The following is a 26,063-nucleotide window of genomic DNA, read 5'->3' on the forward strand; positions in this document are numbered from 1 at the left end:
GTTTTCCCTCTTGGACTCCAGTGGTAATTTTTCTATAGGCAAACAGCGTTGATTGAACAACTATGCCAGCCATGTGCTTGCTTTTTTCTTATTAGCCTAATTCGATCCACAACTGGTTATATATTTTCAACCATGGTCTTTCAGACCCTTATTCTGATGTTTTATACTCTGATGAGCGTCAGACAAAATAGCTTTTATAGTTTGTTGTGAAATGTTTGTTTTTTTCAAAGCCATTTTCGAGTTCTGTACCAGAAAAAAGGTTCCCTTTCTCTTTTGTCAGTTGACCAATCTATACCTACCTATTCTTAGCCAGAAGAAAAATAAATTATTATGTTGCATGATCTTGATAGGATAAAAGGACTGTGAAACATATATAATTTATTGGAAAAGAAATGTCAATTAAATTTTCTGTTTTGACGGAGTTATTAGAACTGAGACTAGTTTTTTCTAAAGATTTCTGCATGAAAAATATAATTTGCCTGTGCAATTTAAAAACAATGAATAGTCCACAAAATGTTTTTAAACAATTAATTATGTTTTTCTTCTGACAACCCCGGAAAGAAGTTATTTTTGTATTCCCGAAATTTTAGCTGTCTTTCTCAAAGGTACTGTCACTGCTGTCATTACAAATTCTTCACTTCTTTCCACCTTCTTCAATGCTTTCCTTTCCCTAGCTTTCATTAGCACTATCTAACACTTGGGAACTTTTTTTTAGTTTCTCAACTTTCTTTCTCCTGTCTTATTCTAGATACATTTTAAGAAGTTGCTTTGAAATGTCATCTTTCTCTTCTCAATGCGTTGCATTTAAAAAAATCATAAATTCTTGTTCAGTGAATCATTCTTCATTTACAACCATTAGTGCTTATGATGAATGTTCTTTGAATAATTAAATTTGATCCTAAAATCAATATTCTTTGCAATAGTTTTGAAATTCCTCAAAATGGTAAATCATGATCAACTTCCAGAGATCTCTGGCTGTAATGGGCCTCTTATAGCAGCAAAACTGTTATAGATGAAAATGCCTTGTAATTCCTTCTTCAAAGCTAACAAAAGCATTTAATTAGCTAAAAATTGAGATCCTTGCAGGAATTGCAATGATGTCATTTTCCGGGCACCTTTGAAAAATAATTCCATTTTTATACGCAGTGAAATATGCTTTCCCCTTTTTTGTTGCTTGAAATAATTTTAGCACACAGCTATAAAGGTATCTTGAACAGTTTTGGAACTGCTTTGCAACAGTTTTTTTGTCTGCAATAAAATGTGTGTTTTAGTTTTGGTTGAAATACCTAAGAAGACCACTTAAGATTTCTCTACAACCCTTAAGAGCTTTTAAACTTGACTTGGTTTTATATCATTAACAACAGCACTTTAGAATAGATATTGAACATAAAATACAACAAATTTGTGTAGCTAAGCAGTGATGAAATCAAGTTTCTTTACCTGCAATTATGCAGTTGAGAAGGAAACTTTCATAAACTGCACTAACAAATCAAATGTACCTAAAGTGCATATATGTTAATTTTTATAAGTAAAATAAATATTGGCAGATGCTAAAAAGCAGATAATTTAGTTTTAAAATAATTTCCTATTAAATGAGGGTTAATAATAAAAAAAATTGTGAGCAAATTCTAAAACTATGATACTAAAAGGGACTTGGAAGAGATTGTAAGGCGAAAGTTATGAATCTTTATGATTTTTGTGCTTCTTTTGCCATCAAGGCCTGCAAAATTAAAATAAATTTTCTCAAGGTTTTAGTGTTCATTATCTTGCTTTTATATTAATCTTTTAAACAATTTGCAAGCACATTTAGTTATTAAGTGATATTTGCCATTATTAGGTCAAGGTGCTTAAGATATTAAAGGTACATTTTCTTAAGTCTTTAAAGTTGATTTAAGATCAAATTATCTTGTGAACCTGCTTATCGCTGGCAAGATTAATTTGATTGTCATACTATCATGAAGATTTTTTGCAACTATCTTCATTATTTCTTGCTTTGAGAGAGCATTCATTTCTTGGTTCTAGACCATTTTCCCAGCTATCATCTTTTCTTTGTTGGGTATCATCATCTGGAATAGAGCTGTAATTGGTGTTATTGCTAAAGCTGCCACCACAAGATGCATATTTTTGGCCAGTATGATCTTCATCAATTTTGCCAGATCTTGAGAAAAGCTGGCGAATCTTTCTGGCTACATATTCACCAGCTACAATAAAAACAGAACTACTGTGTGAGTATTGACATATTATTTACTATTTTATAATATTTTGAGACAAAATATAACTGGTCAGCTTTTACATCCAAGAGAAGCAATGTTTGCTTACAGATAAATGCAAATACTGATTTAATTAAATCTGTCTAAAAATGTCTACACTTCTTTATCCAGTTGAAATACAATACCAAGACTATGCCAAGTCAACAGCAATGTCTTATGTATGAAAAATCTCTTGGAAAACTAACAGCTTCCTATGCATAGTAGCATTTCTTTGTCCAACATTGAATAGGCAATTCAGGGTTTCACGATGCCACATCGAATTCTAAAGTTCTTTGACGACATGTGGTGCTGCGAAGTTGTAAAAATTGATGGTGCATAGAGGGTGAAATTATATGATTTATTTTGATGTAGAAACTCTTGGCAATGTTCAAGTGTTGTAATTCATATCAAAATTCAACAATTTAGAGATAAAAGGACGCTATATCTTGGCAGGATGAGGGTTTTAAAACACCTGTGCAATTTGCAGGCACTGGCTAAATCTGCCGTTTTCCCATAACTGGCTAATGGCGTCGCAAATCATTAAATGTAGGACATGCAAGTGTAGGACATTTAGAGCTGAAGTCTATATTTATGTGTATTCGATCTTTCAAAAAGGATTTGAAAACATACTTATTAAAAGCCATCAAGGTAAGATCCTCACTGCTATAAATATATTGCAAAGGCAAATCGGGGTGACAAATTATCCTCAAACTGATAACAAAATCAACGCACTAAGTGAAATGGCCTAAAAAACAGCTCTACTCTATGCTTTCACTCATTCATTTCCAGACTTAAAGATTATATTCTGGAAGCGCTATAGGGTACATACCGTCAATTATTAGTCACACCATTTCTCTAGTTTTAGAATCTGGATCGCAGGAAAGTTTTTATCGTGATAACAGCTTTATGATGCGAAGACGCAACTTCTTCTTGTTATGCGATTGTTGTTGTGGTATTCTGTCTAATTGTTGTTGTGCTGTGGTATCTGCAACCGAGACCGCGAGACAGCAACTGTTGCCAGGGGCGCCACTCCATACTTTTTGTGTGTGTGTGTGTGGGGGGGAGGGGGGGAGGGAGTTGGTGGCTGCATTTTTTTACATCAAACAAATTTTATTATTTATTCTCAAATATAATGAGGGAATATCAGATCAATGTAATAATTCAGCAATTCGACCAAGTCACAGTCAAAACTTCTTAAACCGCACAAAACAGGAAACAATGATCTTGCAACGTTTATTGGCCACATTTACCCTTAATAAGATTACCAGACAATCGCACCATCCATATAAAAAATATTTTTAAAACACACTGAGATTATTGCAAAGCACAAAGAATGGTCTCAAATCCCCCATTCTAGTCCTACAAAGGCAAAATGATCTTGGAGATTGGTTAATCTACAACTAATTTTGTGTCATACATTTTATTGCAACCCATCTCACTGCCACACCCCTGCAACACATATTACAATATATTAAACTCAAATGTTCCACACGCGATATATGTGCAGAAATGTATTATTTGTTATGTGAAGAATTTTATATACCTCTACAGCCACACTATACCAATAAAAACGTACAAAATTACAGTTGTTCAGTTTGAATTCAGTTGTATTACAAACAACGCTTTAATTCATTGATACACTTTTGCTGCCATTATCCTTGTATGCAGGGATGAGGGGGAACCCAGTTGTAAAGAAGCATACTGATCATAAGCCCCAAATGTGCCTGTATATGAAGTTACTTACACACTACTTTAACAACAAACTGGATTCCAGATCTCTCCCGCCACATAGCAGTGTTGCAATGTCCGGTTGGTATTTTAAAAAAGGCACAAATATCAACCACACTTAAATCTGAAGTAAAAGAATATCAGAACCAATTTAGAAAACTATTCCCACCAGACAATGCTATCACTAACAATCCCTATTTCGTGTCACTGGTAGTCTTTGTCGTGTTAGTTTTTGAGCAGACAATTTCCAAGAATAAACTACCTTCTCGATACAGTTACATAAGTATAACATTAAAGCAGATCAATTGGGAGAAAATATTTGCCCTGCCAGAATCGGTTTTGCCCTGCAACAAGGCCAAATTTTTTATGTTGGGGGGGGGGTTACTACCCCCTATACCCCCCTCAAGTGATGCCCCTGCCTATTGTTAGCTGATTCAGTTCAGTTCAGTGTCATGTTTTAAAATTCCTCTACATACAATACAGTCAAGTTAATACATTACTACAGAATATCAAACATTTAAAGCTACAGCATACTAACTGAATAAAATTGAAGACAAAATAAGACGAATTAAAGGAGTAGTATGCAAGGGAATTTGACTCTCCTTTTGTTTTTACCAACGACTTCTACATGTGCCTAAAAATACTCAAGATGGTTGATTTTTTACGACACCCCAAAATTGAAATCACAACACCAAAAATTAGATTCACAATACCACAAATTAGATTCATAAAACCACAAAACGGCAACAAAACCACGTTCGAATAATTCCTGCATCTAGTAGTGGCCCCAAGGGGGTATTGGGGTAATTAACCCTCCCCAATTTTTGCCAAAACATGGACTCCTTTTCTAGAAATTGATTAGAAAGCGGTAGGTGGGGGTAGATCATATTTCCGCCTAAGAAAAACTCTTCTGGTTCAGAGTACTGATACGAGGCAAAAAGGGCGTGGTCTCACTAAAGCCCATTGCCCTTCCACTTTGCAGTAGCTGGCACCGCCACTGTTTCCATCAGGGACACAGTGATCGAGGAAAGGGGGTAGCTTCGGGTACAGAGTTTGTGGAAAAATTAGAGCATTTTGCCAGTCCCCCACTCACACGCACACTTAATTTTCTAAAGATGTGATTGATCGAAACAAAGATGGATGGAAACAAATTCCAATTTTTCTTTACTTTAAACATAAATATCCATAAAAAATTTGATAGAATTGATCAAATACTACGTTGCATCTCAGAGAAAACATTTTAGTACTATCAAATTTATTATTTGAAGTTTCAGTCAAGAAGTGAGAAAAAGGCTAGATTGCCAAATCCAGATCATAGGATATCTGACTTGAAATTTAATTGAACATAAGCAGGAAATAATAGATGCTGTTCTTCTTTGTAAACCTGAAAAGTAATTGATCATCAGGACATGAATAAACCCTAATATTTTGAAAGGCAAAAACAGTCCTGGTGTTAACAACAAGAAGACGAATAATAGTCACTGTTACTTTTCATTTAACTTTAGGAACAGGACTCTATCTAGCGATAACGCTGATAACATTTTTGCACTGATAGATTATTCTGTAAAAGAATTTGATTATATATATTTTTTATTGGCATTGACCTTTTCACTTGCATATTGGATTTAAGAATAGTCAACTGCTACATGAAGGGAAGGTCTCGTTTTGAATACGCAATAACAAGAATATCATCATATATCGCTTATAACGCAATTCAGATCACAATATCGACGGATACTGGAAGGGCGTCGAAGTTCTTTAAAAAACACAGAAAATATCATTGAATAGAATCTCGTCATTCAGATTAAAAAATATCTCCAAATCTAAGGGAAGGGTGAATTCTGATATTATGTCAAAGCTACAAGTTTCTATCGATTTCTGTCAAGTTGGGTCAAATTTTTAGAACCTTCTTTGCAAACATCATAACGCTTTGAAATAAATGAGCCATCAAATCTTCATATTTCCCAGCTTTGCAGCATCTATTGGATAGAAAAATTACCCAGAATACTAAATAAACTTCAAATTATTGTACACACAGAAAAATGGCTAAAACATTTTAGCAACACTGACATAGGGTGACAGACGGTGGCTTAGAGCTTTACAGAATCGGCCATATCTACGTACCTTTCCATATTCTTTCTCTCTTCTTTTTACTCCCTCTTCTCTCTTTTTCTTTTCTGTGGCATTTTGCTTTTTTTCCTCAGTTTTTCTTTCAACAAGCGTTGTTTTTTTCTTTCTAGCCTTGGCAAGAACCTCTTTACCCTGGGTACCAGAGGGATCCCCTTCCCCCGTTCTTCATTTTTAGACTCTCTGAGGCTCAGCCACCCAGGGTACGACTTCTTTTTAAAGGACAGTTTTTTGTCAAATTCTTTCTGATCGTCTTACTCGAGAACATCTCTTCTCTAAAGGGCTTGAGATGATTAAGAAATAAAACTAATAAAGTGTCTATGGAAGGAAAGTCAAAAAATAAGACATTTCTCTCGCTTTTTTTCCTTCTTCGGTTACTTACAATGTGCGTCCGCTTCTCCTAGTAACTTTGCCTTGCATCTGTTCAATCTCTCTCACCTCTCTAAAGCATTTTGCTTTCTTTATCTTTTCTCGTACTAAACTTTGCTTCTAGCCTTGATAACATCTTTTTTAAAAAGGCAGAGCCTTGTATTCTTTCTGATAAGTTCTCAAGGAAAAAATTGTTCAACATGATATGGAAAGTAATTGAATCAAAATAAATGTCTATAACTCTTAAGGTTATTTAATCAACGTCCCTTGAGCAAATATCAAAAGACAAGATCGCTTTTTCTGTCTCCGTTGCGTTGATTTAATTACTCATTTTCCTTCTACTTTTTCACACAGCCTTTTCTCTTTCTGTCCTTTGTATCTTTTTTTTCTAAATCATTTTGCTCGTATTTTTCTTTTTTTCTCATGAAAAGCAGTGCGTTTGATCCTAACAGATCGATGACTCATGTCAACCATTGGAAATTAGAGAAAATCCTTTATTTCTAATGCTTGACATGACATAGAAAGAAGATAAGCTGTGATAAGATAAACAGTTCTTAATTTTTTTCAATATGCGGTCAACGTACAAATATTGAAAAACAAGGTAAACTTGTATATTCAGTTTTTCTTGATCTCCTCTTTTTCAACTTTTTTCAACTCAGGCAATGAGGTCTTCCTGTCCTAGTCGTTTGTTCGCCAATTGCTAAGCTCAACTTCGTTCTGTTTAGCATTTCGTCCTCCAGTAAAACATCTAAAGCAACAACTTTTGCATGTTTTTCATCATTTCTTACAACCTCTCTCCCACCTTCCAATCGTCGTTATCTTCATCTTTTGGCAACGGAGTTTTGTCCGACGATAATCCCAATTTTCTTCTCCCAACTAGAACCATTTCTACGAATACATCCGCATCCGCTTTTACTTTTCCTTTACTGCATCTTAAGAAACCAGACTGATGCCAGTTTTCTTTGCTCAGCAAATCGAGAAACCGTCATTGCTGCTGGAGCATTTTTCTTAACCTAATAAAATAAGTTTTGATAACTGTTTGAAGTCGATCAACTTTAAGATTTTGATCAAGTTGGATCTATATGAGAATCTATAGGAACTGCTAAATTGTAGTGCTAATAATTCAAAGTAATGCCTCCTCGCCTTAAATGTGATTTATTGATATATAATTCAGATTTGCCTTTTCCAAATCTCTTTCTCCAAATACACTTCTTTGCAGTTACGTCTTCCATTTACTCTAATGTTTCACAAGCATTGCATTTGGTTTAGTGTCACCAAAACATGACAATGACAACTGTAAAACACTTTGGTTATCAAAAAGCACTATTTCATATATTATTAGTTGTTCTTTGCTATTCTCATTTAGTTATGCTGGATGACGAACAGGATGCCTGGTGACTCAGTTAGCTTGAAAATCAAAGTTGCAACATTGAACAGTAAGTTCAAAAATTTCATTTCTACTCTTCTATATATATTCTACAATGCCTTTCAAATTTCTTGGAAGACTGGCGTCAGTTTACAAGGTCAATAAACGTTCTCCAAGGGAACAATGTTGGATTACTTTAGAACTTCGTAGAATGTTTGCAGGTTTCTGCTTTTGCATTACTTGTATAAAATTTTTCTAAACTATCAACAATTTCAAGAGGAAAGTAGTGATTATTTTCGGAAAAAATACAGATATGAAATACAACGCAAATTGCTGGAAATACCAAATAGTTTTTGCAAGCCTTGTGGGTTTGATAAATTATTCAAATTTTCTGTTATTAGAATTAATGTTCATGTTTTTTTCGGGTTTCACCGGGCAAAATACGCCGAAAATTGAACACAAAATATTAATGTCGCATAATTGTTTTATATCAACGCGGCAGCCTCCCTTATCAGCCTGTGACGTAACAATCTTTGATAACGAGACACAGATAATTCTGACGTTTGATATAAGAAATGTACTATTATTTACTTGCGCAGTATAAACCCAGTTGTCAAAAGAAATTGACTACCGTGATTGTTGAACATTTGTTATTACGAATCAAAATGGGTAACCTTTTTTCGAAAAGCAACAAAGTTTCGCCTTTAAACGTAAGGCATAAGGAATCTGAAATGAATACGAATAGCCGTCCTACTAAGAAGTGGTATCGAAGCTTGCTTTGTTACGATAAAAATGCTGTTGCGGCAACAACATCGCTTGCGCAAGACGTAGCGCCAAAGAATAGCAACCGTAAATTGGTTGGCGGAAATGAGTTGAACAACGAATCGGATCTTCTTATCGAAGGCTGCCACGACGATGATGTCAATTCGTCTGCAGAACTGGTTCTTATTGAGCCAAAAAAGTTTGAATCGTCATCAGCTAAGTTGCGGTTGCCGGTAGATGAAGAGTTCGATGAGTGGAGGGCGGTAAGGAGCAAGACCGTTGTAAAAAGGAACGAAGTCGGTCGTGCGAGATCTATCGCCTTCAATATTGAGCTGTTAGAAGTGGACATGCTGAATAGACCACAGTCAAGCTTATCCATGGACCAACAAGCGAGTAGGCCACGAATGCTGGCAAGCAGGTTGCCAGAGCTGTCGACAGTCACCAAAGAGGAGATCGAGAGAAAGTAAGTGAAGAAAATTGTCTGTCTCTGGATGTTTGCTTAAGGAGTGTTGATAAAGAAACCTTAAGAGTTATAGCAATCTTAACTTAATTTATTTGCTTTCTAGATTATCGCAAGCAGTGGAGAGAAGAGATGCTCTCTTGAGAGACCGGTCAGAAAGGATACGAGAAAGATCTGCCCTTTCAAAGGAGATGTTGGGACGACTCGAAGCCGAGAAACAACGCTTGTTAAAGGAAAAAATTGAGGAGAAGGAGCGAAAAGCCGTAGACAAGAAAGAGCGACTGAAGAGGAGAAAGGAAAGAAAGGCTGCTAGACAAACAAGACGCACGGAAAGGGCTAAGGCAAACGCAGCCGAGAAAGAAAAGCAAGTTTGTGTGAATGCAGAAGAAGCACTGAAGGAAAAAATGAGGGCTGCTGAGGAAAAAAAGGCAGAGATTATGCTGGAGCGAGAGAGCAAACGAAATATTCACAGGTTCAAGCAGATCCGAGCAGAATTGATCAAGCTAAATGAAACTGGAACAAAAGACAGATCAACATTAGAAGATAGAAATGAAAATATTCTTGGCCAGGGGAGACAGGAGGCTATGAGGTGCAAAACAGCGTTAGACAAGGTGAATGTTGTCTAAATACACTTTTCGAACTTGTATGTTCTTAAACCTTAACTGAAAATTTTATTTGGACTGTTTTTGAAGGACTTTGCTATCATTTCATGCAAAAGACCTTGTTTTTAAGTTCAAGGGTGCATTTGTTCATGGGTTTATACGTTTATATCTCATATAGATTCTCATATTTTTTATAGGTCTACGCATTGCTTGAACAGTCTTCTGAAGAAGAGGTTAAGCTAGAGACTTTTGATGGCGATTCAAATAATGTATTCGCGGAGGAACCAGAAATCACAGAAATCACAAAGGATCCCTTCTGGGATTGCTAGAGGAAAATATAAAAAAGATAATAAATGGGATTTTCAGTAATGAAAATATTTCAGATGGGGTAACAGAGCTCTAAGAGGATCTGGATTAGGACAATTGGAAGGTTTTGAAGGAACGTTATTTTTTAATGGTCAAATAGAGGGGTTCTGCTATAAAGACATCAAATAGCAATTTGAATTAATTAAGGTTTGAAATAATTGCATATTTCAACTTAGTGTGAATGAACTAAACTAGATTAATCTGGAAAACGTAGAAGGGCGGAAGGTCGCACACTGACTCAGAGGGACACTGTTGTTTGGAGCAAAACCGAGCAACACAGCCCAACAAAGGCTGAAACAGAGCTGCTCAGAAAGACAGAGAGTGACACAGTGGCACAATGCAATACCGAACATCACAAAGCAACGTATATCTACGAAGAGTGACACAGAGCAACGCAGATTGATATCCATTCAGAGTAACAGAGGGTGATGCTGAGTAACACAGAATGGAGCAAAGCGATACAGAACAAGACAGAGTGGCACAAACCGGTGCATAGCAACATGAAGCAACCAAACGAGACACAGAGAGACACAGCCCGTTACATAGCAACACAAAGCAACAAAATGAGAAACAGTGCGGCACGGAGTAACATAGAGCGACACAGAGCAACAAATACTGACACAGAGCCTTTCAGAGTGACACAGAGTGACACAGGGTGACAGACGGTGGCTCAGAGCTTTACAGAGGAACACAGAGCAACATAGAATGGTATTGAGAGACAGAGAGCGCCACCTAAAGTGACAATTAGCAACACTCAACGATAGAAAGCCGCACAGCACTGTTCAGAGTGGCACAGAGAGACATAAATTGAGGATAAATTTCATAAGATAGGGGATTTTAGTCCAAACGACGTTGATAGATGTGATGTACGTTAAACAAATGTTATTACCACATCTACATCAAAGAAATTTGTAAATTTTTGGCAACTCGCGCCATGCCACTCTTTATTTGAATATTATATCTTGGGTTCTGTTGTAATCGTTAGTGGGGATTACTGAATCTACTACAAACAATCAATCCTGAATTTATAAACACTGAAAGGGACGTGACATATTTGAAGCTCATTCCTTTTAAATTGTTTTGAATCAGCAACTATTTTATGAAATAATCATTCATTTAATATTTATAATTTAGTTTTATTTTCTTTTGTGATTCCTTTACATATTCGCCGCGATATAACTAGCAAGCAAAAATGTATTTCTCAAAACGATATTGGAAATGACATTAAATTGATGAAAAAAGTATCAAAAGGGAAACAAATGTTCTCTTTGTCCCAAAATGATTAATATTTTCGAAACAATCCTTCTTTCAAGACAGGGATTTTGAAGAAATAGAAAAATGTTTACAGGCATAGAAAACATATTTTAATAGATCTCATTTTTCATTTGACATATTTTCTTTATTTTTCTTTTGTAAGAATGGAAAACCAAATGCAAAAATTGTGACTCTTGTGCATTTACGTTCTAAAAGTATTGGAACACCTTCGAAATTTGGAAGGCTCTTGATGAAATGAGTTTTTAAAGACTTTTTTAATCCCTTCTTGTATATTTGCATAAAATTTTTACAATGTATTTTTTATTATTTGAAGATTGTTGGGTATGACAAGTGATTCGAAGATGATAAACCATAGAAATTTTGTAGGCCTTAAAACGCTAACAGGAAGAATTAAAAAATTAATTGTTTTTTAATAAAACAACGCGAATAATTATCGAAATTTCGTCAACTACCGGCTGCTCAAAACGACAGATTTTGCCGTATGCAAAAAGTTTTGTCCATACAAGAGCTGCGAAAAAGTCTACCGAGAGTTGGTATGTCAACGACGTCTGCAGAGAGTGAAAGTCTTAAATTAACCATATGGACATTGTCGTTTTTGGTTCAGCAAACCTTGTATGAACCTAAAATAGTTACTTGTGTACAGTGTTTTGCTTTGCATATGCATCCTAAAGTAGTTGGGTTTGTTGGCCTAACTCTGAGGACCTTCTAATGTCATCTGACTTTGCTCATGCTAGGTCATTTAACTTGTGATCTCACTTTGCTAATATATGCAGTAATTCGCGTGGTTCCTACGTTTCCATGGTTATAATTCAAGTTTGAAGGTTTTAATTCAAACTTATAAGCATTTTTTCAAGAAGACATGGACAAATATTATATGAATAAAGACTTAGAGAATCTAAACATAAAAAAATGCAACACCAAAATTTTGTTTATCGAAGGCTCTATACTTTTTGAATGTAAGTGTACAAACTTCACAGAACTACAGTCACACGAAAGTTGCTGACACATTTTCTCAGCATTGCTAAAAATCTTTCACAAGAAAAAAATGATCTCAGACATGTCATCTCCTAATTAAAAGAGGAAAGCATGTTTCTTGAATAAAATTAAATTAAAAGCGTTTTGGAATAAAAATTAAAACGTTAAAAGTTCACATTGAAGTATCTAGAAATGATTCATTCCTTAAATGGGAAATATATGAAATGGCAAAAAGTTCAAAGTAATGAAATAGATAGAAAGAAAATATAGACAAACTTTATGATAGATAATATGATATACTTCAGGAAAAGTACACAAAAATTTTACAAACCTTTTAACTTTTAGCAACCAAAATCAATATTAGTGGTATTTGTAAAAAATTTCTACAAAACTTTTGTTTTTAGACTGAAGGCTGATCAATTTTTTTCGTACAACAAAGATTATTAATGTATTTCAACATTTGTCTGGATGCGAGTCCTTCTCGCCTTACATACCTCACAGCAATGATGAAGTAAATTAGAGCAGCTAGCCATACCAGGAAATTTATTTCTATGAATTGTAGGTACTTATGTCACCCTTTAGATACTTCTTGCACTTTTGAAAAATGATATTATTTAAAGCAACTTTACTGACGAAAATATTTGCCACAGGATCAGCAATATTAAATTTAAATCTTGTTTAATTCTATCTTATGACTCTGAATTAATTCAAAAATAGTTTTGAAAGTCATAAAAAGTTTCTTGAGGGTTTTGAACTTTGCTCAATGTTGAAAATATTTCTAGGCCTTATTGATTTGAGACAGCAACAAAAGCTAATATTTTGAGTTTCAATATTTTTTTGGATTTAAAACATTATTTGGTTGTTGTTTTTTGATTAAGCTCGTTTAACAAGGTTGCAATATTGCCATTAAAAATATCTGAAATGTAACTCTTGTGACCGTTACATAAATTCACAAAATCTCAAATGTTTTCGAGGCAAACATCGATACTTCAATGAGATTTGAGGATTTTCTCGATTCCGCAACTTAAAATGGCTATTAACATCTATATTTAACTTTCAAATAATATTTTCTTTCTCGATTAGGCCTAATCATCGTAGTTAGAATATTATGATAAATATGTTGTAATCTCTCAGAAGAGTCGATTATATCAGATTAAATATGTTTAATTGAGATAAATATGTGTAATATGTGTAATATAAGACAATTAATTCCAAATTTAAGCTTTAAGTGAGAAAGGTATAAAATGGACAAGGCTTTAATTTTAATGACAAATATGACCTGTTCTGGAAAAAGTATCTTCGATGGGCATACCTCTGCCAGAAAAAAGGAGACAAAAATATCCCTCACCCAGGATTTTCAGCCAAAAAAGACGCTATTGGCAGAAACATCCCCGAGTAACACCAAGATTTTACTTTATTTATCTTATTATCAGCAGCGTCCCTTTACACAGTGTTTTACAGTATCCCCTAATTTCAGGGCCTCTATAGAAAAGTACTCTACTTTTTATAGACATAAAATGGAAACTGAAATACTAAAGCTCTTCAATCCTTAAAGAACCTGGATTCTGAAATGCTTGTCAGAGATTTTGCAAATTATGCTTCAAGGTGAACAGGCTTAGTTTCGAACTTTTGAATACTGTTTATTGTTTTTTGGCTACTTTAGAAAATCAGTTTTACACGTAAATCACTTTCTACTCGTCTCGCCTTACACAATTCAGAATATAAGCGTAAGAGGAATTGTACCCTGGGTGCCAGAGCCTCATTCGCAATGCCTTTCCCCCGTTCTTCATCCTTTGACTCTCTCTGGCACCAAGGTTAAGGGATTTGTGAAAGAAACAGACAGTTGTAGGTGTCAGTCACAAAAAGCTACATATGACTGTTTGATTAGCCATTCATTGCCACGTGAAAAAGCCATAGCTTTTCCAAACGGATTTTCAAAACAGGATGTTTTCCCAAATTCTGAAGGTTGTGATCAGCAAAAATTTTCTCCTCTTTGCCCATCCAACCTTCCAACTCTGGCTACGCCACTGCTTTTTATATACTTTACTTTAAAGGTAAAAACTGAATTTTAAAAATGGGTGAATCTTTCATTTACCAGTGACCTGAAGGGTGTGTACAGAAATCAAATTAATGTCTAACACCCAATCATTGTTGCTTAAATCCGTCCCTGCTGACTATTTACTATAATTCTTTTGTTGTGTTAAGTTTTTGTTTTGATTTGAAATTCTTCTAGTTTTACTAAACGATTCCTTATACTCTGCGAAAAGTGAGTCAAATTTTTTACAACACCAACGAAATTAAAATCACAACGCCACCGATCAAATTTACAACACTAAAAAAGGGTAACAAAACCACGTTAGAATAATCCCTGAAAAGATACTATATCGAAACAAAGGCAACACCTATATTGGAACAATTAGTGAAAAAACAATCTAGTGGGTCAATTAGAGCTTTTATAGCACTTGTTTTGACTCTTTTAAAACTTTCTGCATATATCTATAATTCTATTAGGTGAATAGATTGATGCCACTTCAATGTTTTAGCAAATTTTGTCGCTTAGAGAAATTTATGACAACAGGAATTAAGAGAAATTAAGATCCCACTAAGACTACAGTTTGTTAAAAGAAATTTAATTCTGTGTCTTACATTTGTTTTTTATAAGAATACCATAGATTTTGTCAAGCCACATTACTTTTCTTTTTGTAAATCTCATAGAATTTATTTTTAATTCCGAGAAAAACATAAAACGAATGAAAAATTATAACAACAAAAATATTATAACAATTATTAAGTTTTGAACAACACATAATTTGTTTGCATAAAGATTCATGCACAGTATTTTCCTTCAACATCAGTCCTTAAAAGTCTAGTTAATATTCATTAAGAATTAAAATATTCAAAACCTTCAAGAAAATTTCTGATCAACAATGTTGATTTTAAACAAGCAGCTAAAAATTATTTCGTATGTGTTTCAATAGATTATCAACTGAATTTAATTGTGATTACCAGTTTCAAAATTGATAAATAGTTTCATAAATAGTTTTCTTTCTGAACAAAAATTAGAAGGGGCACGTGTTTTGCCAATTTTCACATCCAATGCGTGATTTAGCTTCCGCCACTGACTTGAAAATATATTCAATAGGTATGTTGAGAAAATTAACTTTTCTTCAATTTTTTTTGCTAGTTGCTAGTTTGGCACTATCTGTTGTAGTGCTAGTTGATAGAATCACTACTTCAAAGAAACTTCGTCTTATGTAAAATTTATTCATCTACAATTCAGATTTGTCTTTTCCAAATCTCTTTCTCCAAATACACTGCTTTCCAGATACGCCTTCCATTTACTCTAATGTTTCACAAGCATTGTATTTGGCTTAATTTCACCAAAGCAGGACAGTTGCAACTGTAAGACACTTTTGTTATCAAAAAGTGCGTTTTCGTATATTATTAGTTGTTCTTTGCTTTTCTCATTTAGCTGTGCTTGAAGACAAACAGGATGCCTGGTGACTCTGATAGCTTGAAAATCGAAGTTGCAACATTCAACTCAGTAAGTTCAATATATATGCTACAATGTCTTCCCAAATTCTTGGGACAATCTTCCGTCAGTTTTCAAGGTCAAATTCAGCCATTCCCCTCTATCACAGGGAATAATGCTGGACTGCTTTAGAACGGCGTAGAATATTTTGGAGTATCTTCTTTTGCATCTTACTTGTATGATATTTGTCTGAACTAACAACATAGTCCGACGCGGAAGGGGGTTGGAAGTAGGTTTTCATTTCGGGAAGATATCAAATACAAAGCAAAGTGCTGTGTGTTCGTTCCAAGTATTCATAGCAGGCATTGTAGGTTCGATTAATTTTTTCGAAGGTTTTTGGCGCTGCAGCCTCCCTTATCAGCTTATGACGTAACAATTTATGATTACGAGATACATGAATCTGACGTTTGATAGAAGAAATGTACATACTATTATATACTTGCGCAGAATTTTCCCAATTATCAGAAGAAGTTGACTACCGTCATTGTTGAACATTTGTTATTACGAATCAAAATGGGTAACCTTTTTTCGAAAAGCAACAAAGTTTCGCCTTTAAACGTAAGGCATAAGGAATCTGAAATGAATACGAATAGCCGTCCTACTAAGAAGTGGTATCGAAGCTTGCTTTGTTACGATAAAAATGCCGTTGCAGCAACAATATCGCTTGTGCAAGACGCAGCGCTAAAAAATAGCAACCGTAAGTTGGTTAGCGGAAATCAATTGAACAACGAATCGGATCTTCTAATCGAAGGCTGCAACGACGATGATGTCAATTCGTCTGCAAAACCGGTTCTAATTGAGCCAAAAAAGTTTGAATCGTCATCAGCTAAGTTGCCATTGCCGGTAGATGAAGAGTTCGAAGAGTGGAGGGCGGTAAGGAGCAAGATCGTTGTAAAAAGGAACGAAGTCGGTCGTGCGAGATCTATCGCCTTCAATATTGAGCTGTTAGAAGTGGACATGCTGAATAGACCACAGTCAAGCTTATCCATGGACCAGCAAGCGAGTAGGCCACGAATGCTGGCAAGCAGGTTGCCAGAGCTGTCGACAGTCACCAAAGAGGAGATCGAGAGAAAGTAAGTGAAGAAAATTGTCTGTCTCTGGATGTTTGCTTAAGGAGTGTTGATAAAGAAACCTTAAGAGTTATAGCAATCTTAACTTAATTTATTTGCTTTCTAGATTATTGCAAGCAGTGGAGAGAAGAGATGCTCTCTTGAGAGACCGGTCAGAAAGGATACGAGAAAGATCTGCCCTTTCAAAGGAGATGTTGGGACGACTCGAAGCCGAGAAACAACGCTTGTTAAAGGAAAAAATTGAGGAGAAGGAGCGAAAAGCCGTAGACAAGAAAGAGCGACTGAAGAGGAGAAAGGAAAGAAAGGCTGCTAGACAAACAAGACGCACAGAGAGGGCGAAGGCAAACGCAGCAGAGAAAGAAAAGCAAGTTTGTTTGAATGCAGAGGAAGCACTAAAAGAAAAAATGAGGGCTGCTGAGGAAAAAAAGGCAGAGATTATGCTGGAGCGAGAGAGCAAACGAAATATTCACAGGTTCAAGCAGATCCGAGCAGAATTGATCAAGCTAAATGAAACTGGAACAAAAGACAGATCAACATTAGAAGATAGAAATGAAAATATTCTTGGCCAGGGGAGACAGGAGGCTATGAGGTGCAAAACAGCGTTAGACAAGGTGAATGTTGTCTAAATACACTTTTCGAACTTGTATGTTCTTAAACCTTAACTGAAAATTTTATTTGGACTGTTTTTGAAGGACTTTGCTATCATTGCATGCAAAAGACCTTGATTTTAAGTTTAAGGCTGCATTTGTTTATTGGTCTATATGTTTATATCTCATATAGATTCTCATATTTTTTATAGGTCTACGCATTGCTTGAGCAGTCTTCTGAAGAAGAGGTTAGGCTAGAGACTTTTGATGGCGATTCAAATAATGTATTCGCGGAGGAACCAGAAATCACAGAAATCACAAAGGATCCCTTCTGGGATTGCTAGAGGAAAATATAAAAAAGATAATAAATGGGATTTTCAGTAATGAAAATATTTCAGATGGGGTAATAGAGCTCTAAGAGGATCTGGATTAGGACAATTGGAAGGTTTTGAAGGAACGTTATTTTTTAATGATGAAATAGAGGGGTTCTGCAATAAAGACATCGAATAGCAATTTGACTTAATTGAGGTTTGAAATAATTGCATTTCAACTGAGTGTTAATGAACTGAACTTGATTAATCTTGAAAACATAGAAAGGCGGAAGGTGGCAGACTGACACAGATGGACACTGTTCTTTAGAGCAAAACAGAGCAGCACAGCCCAACAAAGGGTGAAACAGAGCTGCTCAGAAAGACAGAGAGTGACACAGTGGGGCAATGCAATTCCGAATATTACAAAGCAACATAGATCTACGAAGAGTGACACAGAGCAACGCAGGTTGATATCCATTCAGAGTAACAGAGGGTGATGCTGAGTAACACAGAATGGAGCAAAGCGATACAGAACAATACAGCGTGACACAGACCGGTGCATAGCAACATGAAGCAACCAAATGAGACACAGAGCGACACAGCCCGTTACATAGCAACAAAAAGCAACAAAATGAGACACAGTGTGGCACGGAGTAACATAGAGCGACACAAAGCAAAAAATTATGACACAGAGCCTTACAGAGTGACACAGAGTGACACAGAGTGACACAGAGTGACACAGAGTGACACAGAGTGACACAGAGTGACACAGAGTGACACAGAGTGACACAGGGTGACACAGGGTGACAGACGGTGGCTCAGAGCTTTACAGAGAAACACAGAGCAACATAGAATGGTATAAAGTGACAGAGAGCGCCACCTAAAGTGACAACTAGCAACATTCAATGATAGAAAGCCGTGCATCATTGTTCAGAGGGGCACAGAGACTCATAAATTGACGCTAAATTTCAGAAGATAGGGGATTTAAATGCAAACGACGTTGATAAATATGATGAACGTTAAAGAATATTATTACCATATCTACATTAAAATAAATTGGTGAATTTTTGGCAACTCGAGCCATGCCACTCTTTATTTGAATATTATCGCTTGGGTTCTGTTGTAATCGTTAATGGGGATTGATGAATCTATAGCAAACAATCAATCCTGAATTAATAAACACTGAAAGAGTGGTGAAGCAAATGACGCTCATTCTTTTTCATTTTTTGTATCAGCAACTATTTTTTGAAATAGTCATTCCTATGATATTTGCGATTTAGTTCTATTTTCTTTTGTGGTACCTTTACATAATTGCCTCGATAAAACTAGCAAGCAAAGCTGTATTCCTCAAAACGATATTGGAAATGACATTAAAATGATAGAAAAAGGATCAATAGGGAAACAAATGTTCTCTTTGTCCTAAAATGATTAATATTTTCGAAACAATCTTTCATTCAAAAGAGGGATTTTGAAGAAATAGAAAAATGTCTCCACGCATAGCAAACATGCTATAATAGATCCTATTTTTCATATGACATATATCCTTTATTTTTCTTTTGTAAGAATGGAAGACTGAATGCAAAAATGTGATTCGTTTGAAAAAGTATTGGGACACCTACGAAATTTCGAAGGCTTTTCATGAAATGAGTTTTTGGAGACTTTTTTAATCCCTTCTTGTACATTTGCATATAATTTTTACTTTTTACTATTCGAAGATTGTTGGGATGACAATTGATTCGAAAAAAATAAACCATAGAAATTTCTAAGACCTTGGAATGCCAACATGGAGAATTCAAAAATTAAGAGCTAACTAAACAGTGAAATGTCAAAAATTGTTTTTTAATAGAATAACGCGAACAATAATCTAAATTTCGTCAACTATCGTCTGCTCAAGATGACAGATTTTGCCATATGCAAAAAAAGTTTGTCAATACAAGAGATGCGAAAAAGTCTACCGAGAGTTGGTATGCCAAAGACGCTTGCAAAGATGAAAGGTCTCTTCTGTGGTATTATAATGCCTTTGAAAAAAGCTACATTTTGTAATAAGGTAAAAAATCTAGAAAATCATAACAATGTTTATCTTCAAAGAACCTATGGAAAAATACCCATTGATTACAAAATATTATTCATCATATTGACCTTTGCATGTTTAGCAGTTAAAAAACACAGCTCGGGTGAAAGTCTAAAATTAACCATCTTCATATTGTCGTGTTTGATTCAGCAAACCTAATATGTTTTATATAGTTACTTGTGTACAATTTTTTGCTATGCATATGCATCATAAAGTATTTGGGTTTGTTGGCCTAATTCTGAGGAACTTTTAATGTCATCTGACTTTACTCATGCTAGGCCATTTAACTTGTGATCTTACTTTGCTAATATATGCAATAATTCGCGAGGTTCTTACGTTTTCATGGCTATGATTCAAGTTCAAAGGTTATAATTCAAACTTATAAGCATCATAATAAAATTCAACACTAGAATTTTGTTTATCTAAGGCTCTATACTTTTTGAATGTCAGTGTACAAACGTCACAGAATTACACTAAAACGAAAGTTGCTGACACATTTTCTCAGCATTGCTCGAGGCCTTTCACGAGATAAAAATGATCTCAGACATTGCCTTACCTAATTGAAAGAGAAAAGCATGTTTCTTGAGTAAAATTGTATTAAAAGCGTTTTGGAATAAAAATTAAAACGTTAAAAGTAAACATTGCAGTATCTAGAAATGATTCATTCCTTCAATAGGAAATATATGAAATAGCAAAATATGAAAATTAATGAAATAGAAAGAAAGAAAATGCCAACACATAAAATAGCTTTTTGTAACTTTTTGAAGCCATTGCTGATTAGCATTTGCCCTTCTCTGTAACACAGATATCACTCTTGATTAAACGATGTATGATTTCATTGTTCAAACTAGGCAGAAAGTGGTCCTACAATGTCTTAAAGCCTTCACCAAATACAACCTAAATTTTCAATAACAAGAGTTAATAGGCAAAGTTTATGACAGATAATAGCCAGACTTCAGGAAAATTACACCAAAAATTTAAAACCTTTTTTAACTTTTAGAAACCAAAATCAATATTTGTGGTATTTGTAAAAAAATTTTTACAAAACTTTTGTTTTCGGACTGAGGCCTGATCAATTTTTTTTTAACAATGGGAGTTTATACGCAAATTTCATTATAGATAATAGCCAGACTTCAGGAAAAGTACATCAAAATTTTACAACCTTTATAACTTTTAGAAACCAAAATCAATATTTGTGGTATTTGTAAAAAGGTTTTTACAAAACGTTTGTTTTCGGACTGAGGCCTGATCAATTTTTTATTAACAATGGGAGTTTATACGCAAATTTCATTATAGATAATAGCCAGACTTCAGGAAAAGTACACCAAAATTTTACAACCTTTTTTAACTTTTAGAAACCAAAATCAATATTTGTGGTATTTGTAAAAAAATTTTTACAAAACTTTTGTTTTCGGACTGAGGCCTGATCAATTTTTTTTTAACAATGGGAGTTTATACGCAAATTTCATTATAGATAATAGCCAGACTTCAGGAAAAGTACATCAAAATTTTACAACCTTTATAACTTTTAGAAACCAAAATCAATATTTGTGGTATTTGTAAAAAGGTTTTTACAAAACGTTTGTTTTCGGACTGAAGGCTGGTCAATTTTTTTCAACAATGAGTGTTTATAGGCAAAATTTATGATAGATAATAGCCAGACTTCTGGAAAAGTACATCAAAATTTTACAATCTCTTTATCTTTTAGAAACCAAAATCAATATTAGTGGTATTTGTAAAAAAAATTTCTACAAAGCCTTTATTTTTCAGACTGTAGGCTAATCAATTTTTTTTCCTACAGCAAAGATTGTTAATGTGTTTAAACTTTTGTCGGGATGGGAGCTCTTCTCGTCTCACAGCAATGATGCAGTAGATTAGAGCAGTTACCAGAAAATTTATTTCTAGAAATTTTAGCTAAGAGCCCTTACACACTTTAGATACTTCTAGCACTTTTGAAAAATGATGTTATTTATAGCAACTTTACTGACAAAAATTTTTGCCACAGGATCAGCGATATTATCTTCAAATTTTATTTAATTGTATCTTATGACTCTGAATTATCATAAAAATAGTTTTGAAAGTCATAAAATTTTTTAGAGTTTTGAACTTTCCTCAATGTTGACAATGATACTAGGCTTTTTCGATTTGCAGCAAAAGCCAATATTTTGAGTATTTATATTTTTTTTGGATTAAAACATTAGTTTTTTATTTTTAATAAAACTCGTTTAACAAGGTTGCAATATTGCCATTAAAAATATCTGAAATTCAACCCTTGAGTTTGTTACAGAAATCCGCAAAATCTCAAATGTTTTCGAGGCAAACATTGACACTTCAATGAGATTTGAGGATTTTTCTCGATTCCGCAACTTAAAATGGCTATCAACATCTATATTTAACTTTCAAATAATATTTTATTTTTTTTCGATTAGGCCTAATCATCGTAGTTAAAATGTTCTGATAAATATGTAGTCATCTCTCAGAAGAGTCGATTATTCGATGTTTTGCTAATTTTCACTTCCAATGCGTGATTTAGCTTCCGCCACTGCCTTGAAAATATATTTAATAGACATATTGAGAACATTAACTTTTCTTCAACTTTTTTATTTTGCTAGTTGCTAGTTTGGTACCATCTGTTGTAGTGCTAGTTGACATAATAATAATAATAATAATAATAATAATAATGGAAACATTTCATTTTCAATTCAACTTAAACTACAACTACAAATCTCACTATTACAAGGTAATTTGCAATTGGCTAGCCTGGTTTTACAAGAAAAAACTATAACAATCGTAAGGTAAAAGGAAAAACTGAGAAAAAAAAATAAAACAACTAAAGTTAAAAAGGATGTAATTCCGGATTTGTCCATGGCTTATTTAAACAATAATAATAATGATAATAATGGAAACATTTCATTGTCAATTCAACTTAAATTACAATTACAAATTTCACTATTACGAAGGTAATTTGCAATTGGCTAGCCTGGGTTTACAAAGAAAAAGACTATTACAAGCACAAACAAAAGAAATTAACAAAAAAAGGAAAAAGTATGTTCGTCATTGTTTGTTTTAGAAGTCGTCAGTAGCAGAGATCGTTAGAACTGAAGAAGTTCAGGATTATTCCAAGATTTATATAATAATAATGAAAACATTTTTTATTTTATATTCTTCTACTTACAACAGTAACCTCACTTTACAGGTAGTTACTATCGGCTAGCCTGGTGACAAGTTTACTAATTTTACAAAAGTTATAACATTTAAATAAATCATATGAGTGCAAAGAATCTTTAGAAGGAGAGCAGTTCAGGGTTTGTCCAAGTCTTATTGCGCATACAGAATATATAATAGGATGTGCGTATAATTATTGCTGACAGTTTTTTAATTATAAAATTACGGTGTTGGTAGTCAAGTTTTAGTTCATCACACATATCGATGAAAGAATCACAGGAGTTACCAAAGATACCGAGACAGCTGATAGATAGATAGATTAACAAAGTTTACTTTTTTGAACTTAGGGCGTAGTTCCTTTAGAAGGGAACGGTACTTCTCAGCTTTACGCGAAGCGTTATTGTCCAGGTTAGTCTCGAACCCAACAGTTAATTCGATGACATACAGACAGTTAGAAGCAGTTTTGATTAGCATGTCGGGACGGAACGAATCGCCAGTTATGATACATGGTGATAAATAAGCGGGAATGTCAGCATAAATGAATACATCTCGGATACATTGAAATGACGATGCAATGAAGTGCAGGGCAGAGTCGTGCCTCCAAGTAAAACGCCCTTGCTCAAGGTATTTGTTACATCCAGCTACGACATGAAGAAGTGATTCAGGCTGAAGGCAGAATGAGCAATCTGGAGAAGAGCTAATTTTCCATAAGCAGAGGTTGTTCCTTGTGGCAAGTGTGTTGTTGAGATACCTTATCGTAAAGTTGAAGATGTTTTTTGGAAGTTTACTTTGAGCTGCAGACCAGAGTGAGGTTAACTTTGTATATAAATGCTCAAGCAGGAATGAAATGATGAAGCCTTGAGATGTTAACTGAGCTTTGAATAATAATAATAATAATAATAATAATAATAATAATAATAATAATAATAATAATAATAATAATAATAATAATAATAATAATAAAATCGAATGTTTTAACAGGATAACCTATCAGTACAATATGTACTGTTATCATTAGGGTCCTGATACTTGATAAATTAATGGTAAGATCTAAAAACGGATTACAAAAGTTCAATACAGTCCAATCTAAAGATAAAATAATTTTACATCAAATAAAATGAGTTTCTAAAAATCGTCTAAAAATAGTTCTAGATTTAATCTTTCTTGCACTTAGTGGCAAGTCATTAAATTCCTTTCCTGCCTGATAGTAGAAACCTTTGCGTCCAAATTCTGTTTTCACTTGAGGCAACTTGGCTAGATGTTTGTCATTTCTAGTATTTTTCCCATGAGCATTTATAACGAAGTAATCTTTCATTGCATCACAAACATTGCCTTGTAAGGTATCAAACACCAAATTACAGGACCTCCTTTTCACTCCTGCATTGATACTGGGCACACGCAAGCTGACAGACGTAACCTTGGTCGATCTAATAACATCAAGGCTACTACTCTCAAGACTTTCAATTCTTCTCTTGTATGATGTAGACCATCCGAGGGACAGCGAACCACAATATCCAAAAACAGGCATTATCATGGTGCGATAGATCTTTTCAGCGCTCGCAGAGTCAATGGAGCTCCTAATGCGTCGAAGCAAATTTAATCTTCCTGTAGCCTTTTTAAAAACCTTGTCAAAGTGGGTTGCAAAGTTCAATGATTGATCTAGATGTACTCCAAGCTATTTGTAACTTAAAGTCCCTGCAATCGATGTTTCATTTATTTCAACTTTCATCTCCTTCTTCTCTGTTTTACCTAGTCGTTTAGCTGTGCCAAAGATCATTGATTCTGTTTTTCCCTTTTTCAAGTTTATCAGTAGTTCATTTTCATACACAAATATTACTGTATCATCAGCGTATGTTATGATTTTAGAATTGTGTAGAACAGTGTGAGCCGCATTGAAATGCATTATAAACAACAAAGGACCAATAATCGATCCTTGTGGTACTCCACAAAATACTGGCGTGATATCAGAGGCACATCCATTACTTTGAACAAACTGGCTCCGGTTAAACAAGTAGTCAGTGAACCAGTTTAACTCAGTACCATGAATCCCAAAGGAAGGCAGCTTGTTTAGAAGGCTTGAATGACTGACCGTATCAAAAGCTTTTGACAGATCGATGAAGATGGCCTCTGTGAGGGAGCCGTTGTCAGCTTCCTTTCGTATATGATCAGTCAAGAGTGTCACTGCTAATTCTGTTGAGCGCTTGGAACGAAAACCAAATTGAAAGTTGAACAGCATACAATTCTTTTCCAAATGGTCAATCAGCTGTTTGTGAATGAACTTTTCCAACAATTTCGACAGAATTGGTAAAATTGATATGGGTCTATAATTATCTAAGTCTGATTTGCTTCCTGATTTAAACACCGGAATAACTTTTGCTATTTTCCAGTCGGATGGTACCAAACCTGTTTCAATAGACATGTTGACGATGTAGGTCAGTGGTTCAGCTACAAAAGATGCCGCGTCTTTTAGCATTCCAGATGGAAAATTATCGACACCCACTGTTTTCTTTCGTTTAAGACGATTCAACTCATTATAGACTTGGATTGGATTGACTGATTGGAAGCGGAAGTGTTTTTCCTCGGTGGAAGCAAAGCTCTTCTGTGGCATCCAGATAAAATTTCTCAGTAATAGCGTTTCAAAGTAATGCCTCTTCGTCTTATGTATAATTTATTCATCTGCAATTCAGAGTTGCTTTTCCAAATCACATTCTCCAAATACACTGCTTTGCAGATACGCCTTCCATTTACTCTTATGTTTCACAAGCATTGTATTTGGCTTAATTTCACCAAAGCAGGACAGTTGCAACTGTAAGATAATTTTGTTATCACAAAGCACTATTTCATATATTATTAGTTGCTCTTTGCTTTTCTCATTTAGCTGTGCTTGATGACGAACAGGATGCCTGGTGACTCAGTTAGCTTGAAAATCAAAGTTGCAATATGAACTCAGTAAGTTCAATTCTACTCTGCTAGATAAAGATATATATGCTACAATGTCTACCCAAAATCTTGCGACAATGCCGTCAGTTTTCAAGGTCAAATTCAGCC

The 26,063-nt window shown here is 34.6% G+C and overlaps 1 protein-coding gene and 2 long non-coding RNA genes across 3 annotated transcripts; 2 read left to right on the forward strand and 1 right to left on the reverse strand.

Annotated features, from left to right (window-relative positions):
- Positions 1-1,401: 1,401 nt before the first annotated feature.
- On the reverse strand, positions 1,402-3,259 carry LOC135692738 (uncharacterized). The gene is made up of 2 exons (XR_010516889.2): positions 3,079-3,259; positions 1,402-2,201 (listed from the first exon to the last, which is right to left on the reverse strand). It is a non-coding gene; the product is annotated as an uncharacterized LOC135692738 (long non-coding RNA).
- On the forward strand, positions 2,092-26,063 carry LOC148960494 (uncharacterized). The gene is made up of 3 exons (XR_016144562.1): positions 2,092-2,225; positions 7,840-7,909; positions 25,894-26,063. It is a non-coding gene; the product is annotated as an uncharacterized LOC148960494 (long non-coding RNA).
- Positions 8,685-11,228, forward strand: LOC135692688 (uncharacterized). Its single transcript, XM_065210935.2, has 2 exons — positions 8,685-9,672; positions 9,861-11,228. Exons 1-2 carry the CDS (start codon positions 9,253-9,255, stop codon positions 9,990-9,992), a joined length of 552 nt encoding a protein of 183 aa, XP_065067007.2. The 5' UTR covers positions 8,685-9,252; the 3' UTR covers positions 9,993-11,228.

This window comes from Rhopilema esculentum, chromosome 3 (genome assembly GCF_057945365.1).
Source record: "Rhopilema esculentum isolate cy_ngs chromosome 3, ASM5794536v1, whole genome shotgun sequence".
Taxonomy (NCBI): domain Eukaryota; kingdom Metazoa; phylum Cnidaria; class Scyphozoa; order Rhizostomeae; family Rhizostomatidae; genus Rhopilema; species Rhopilema esculentum.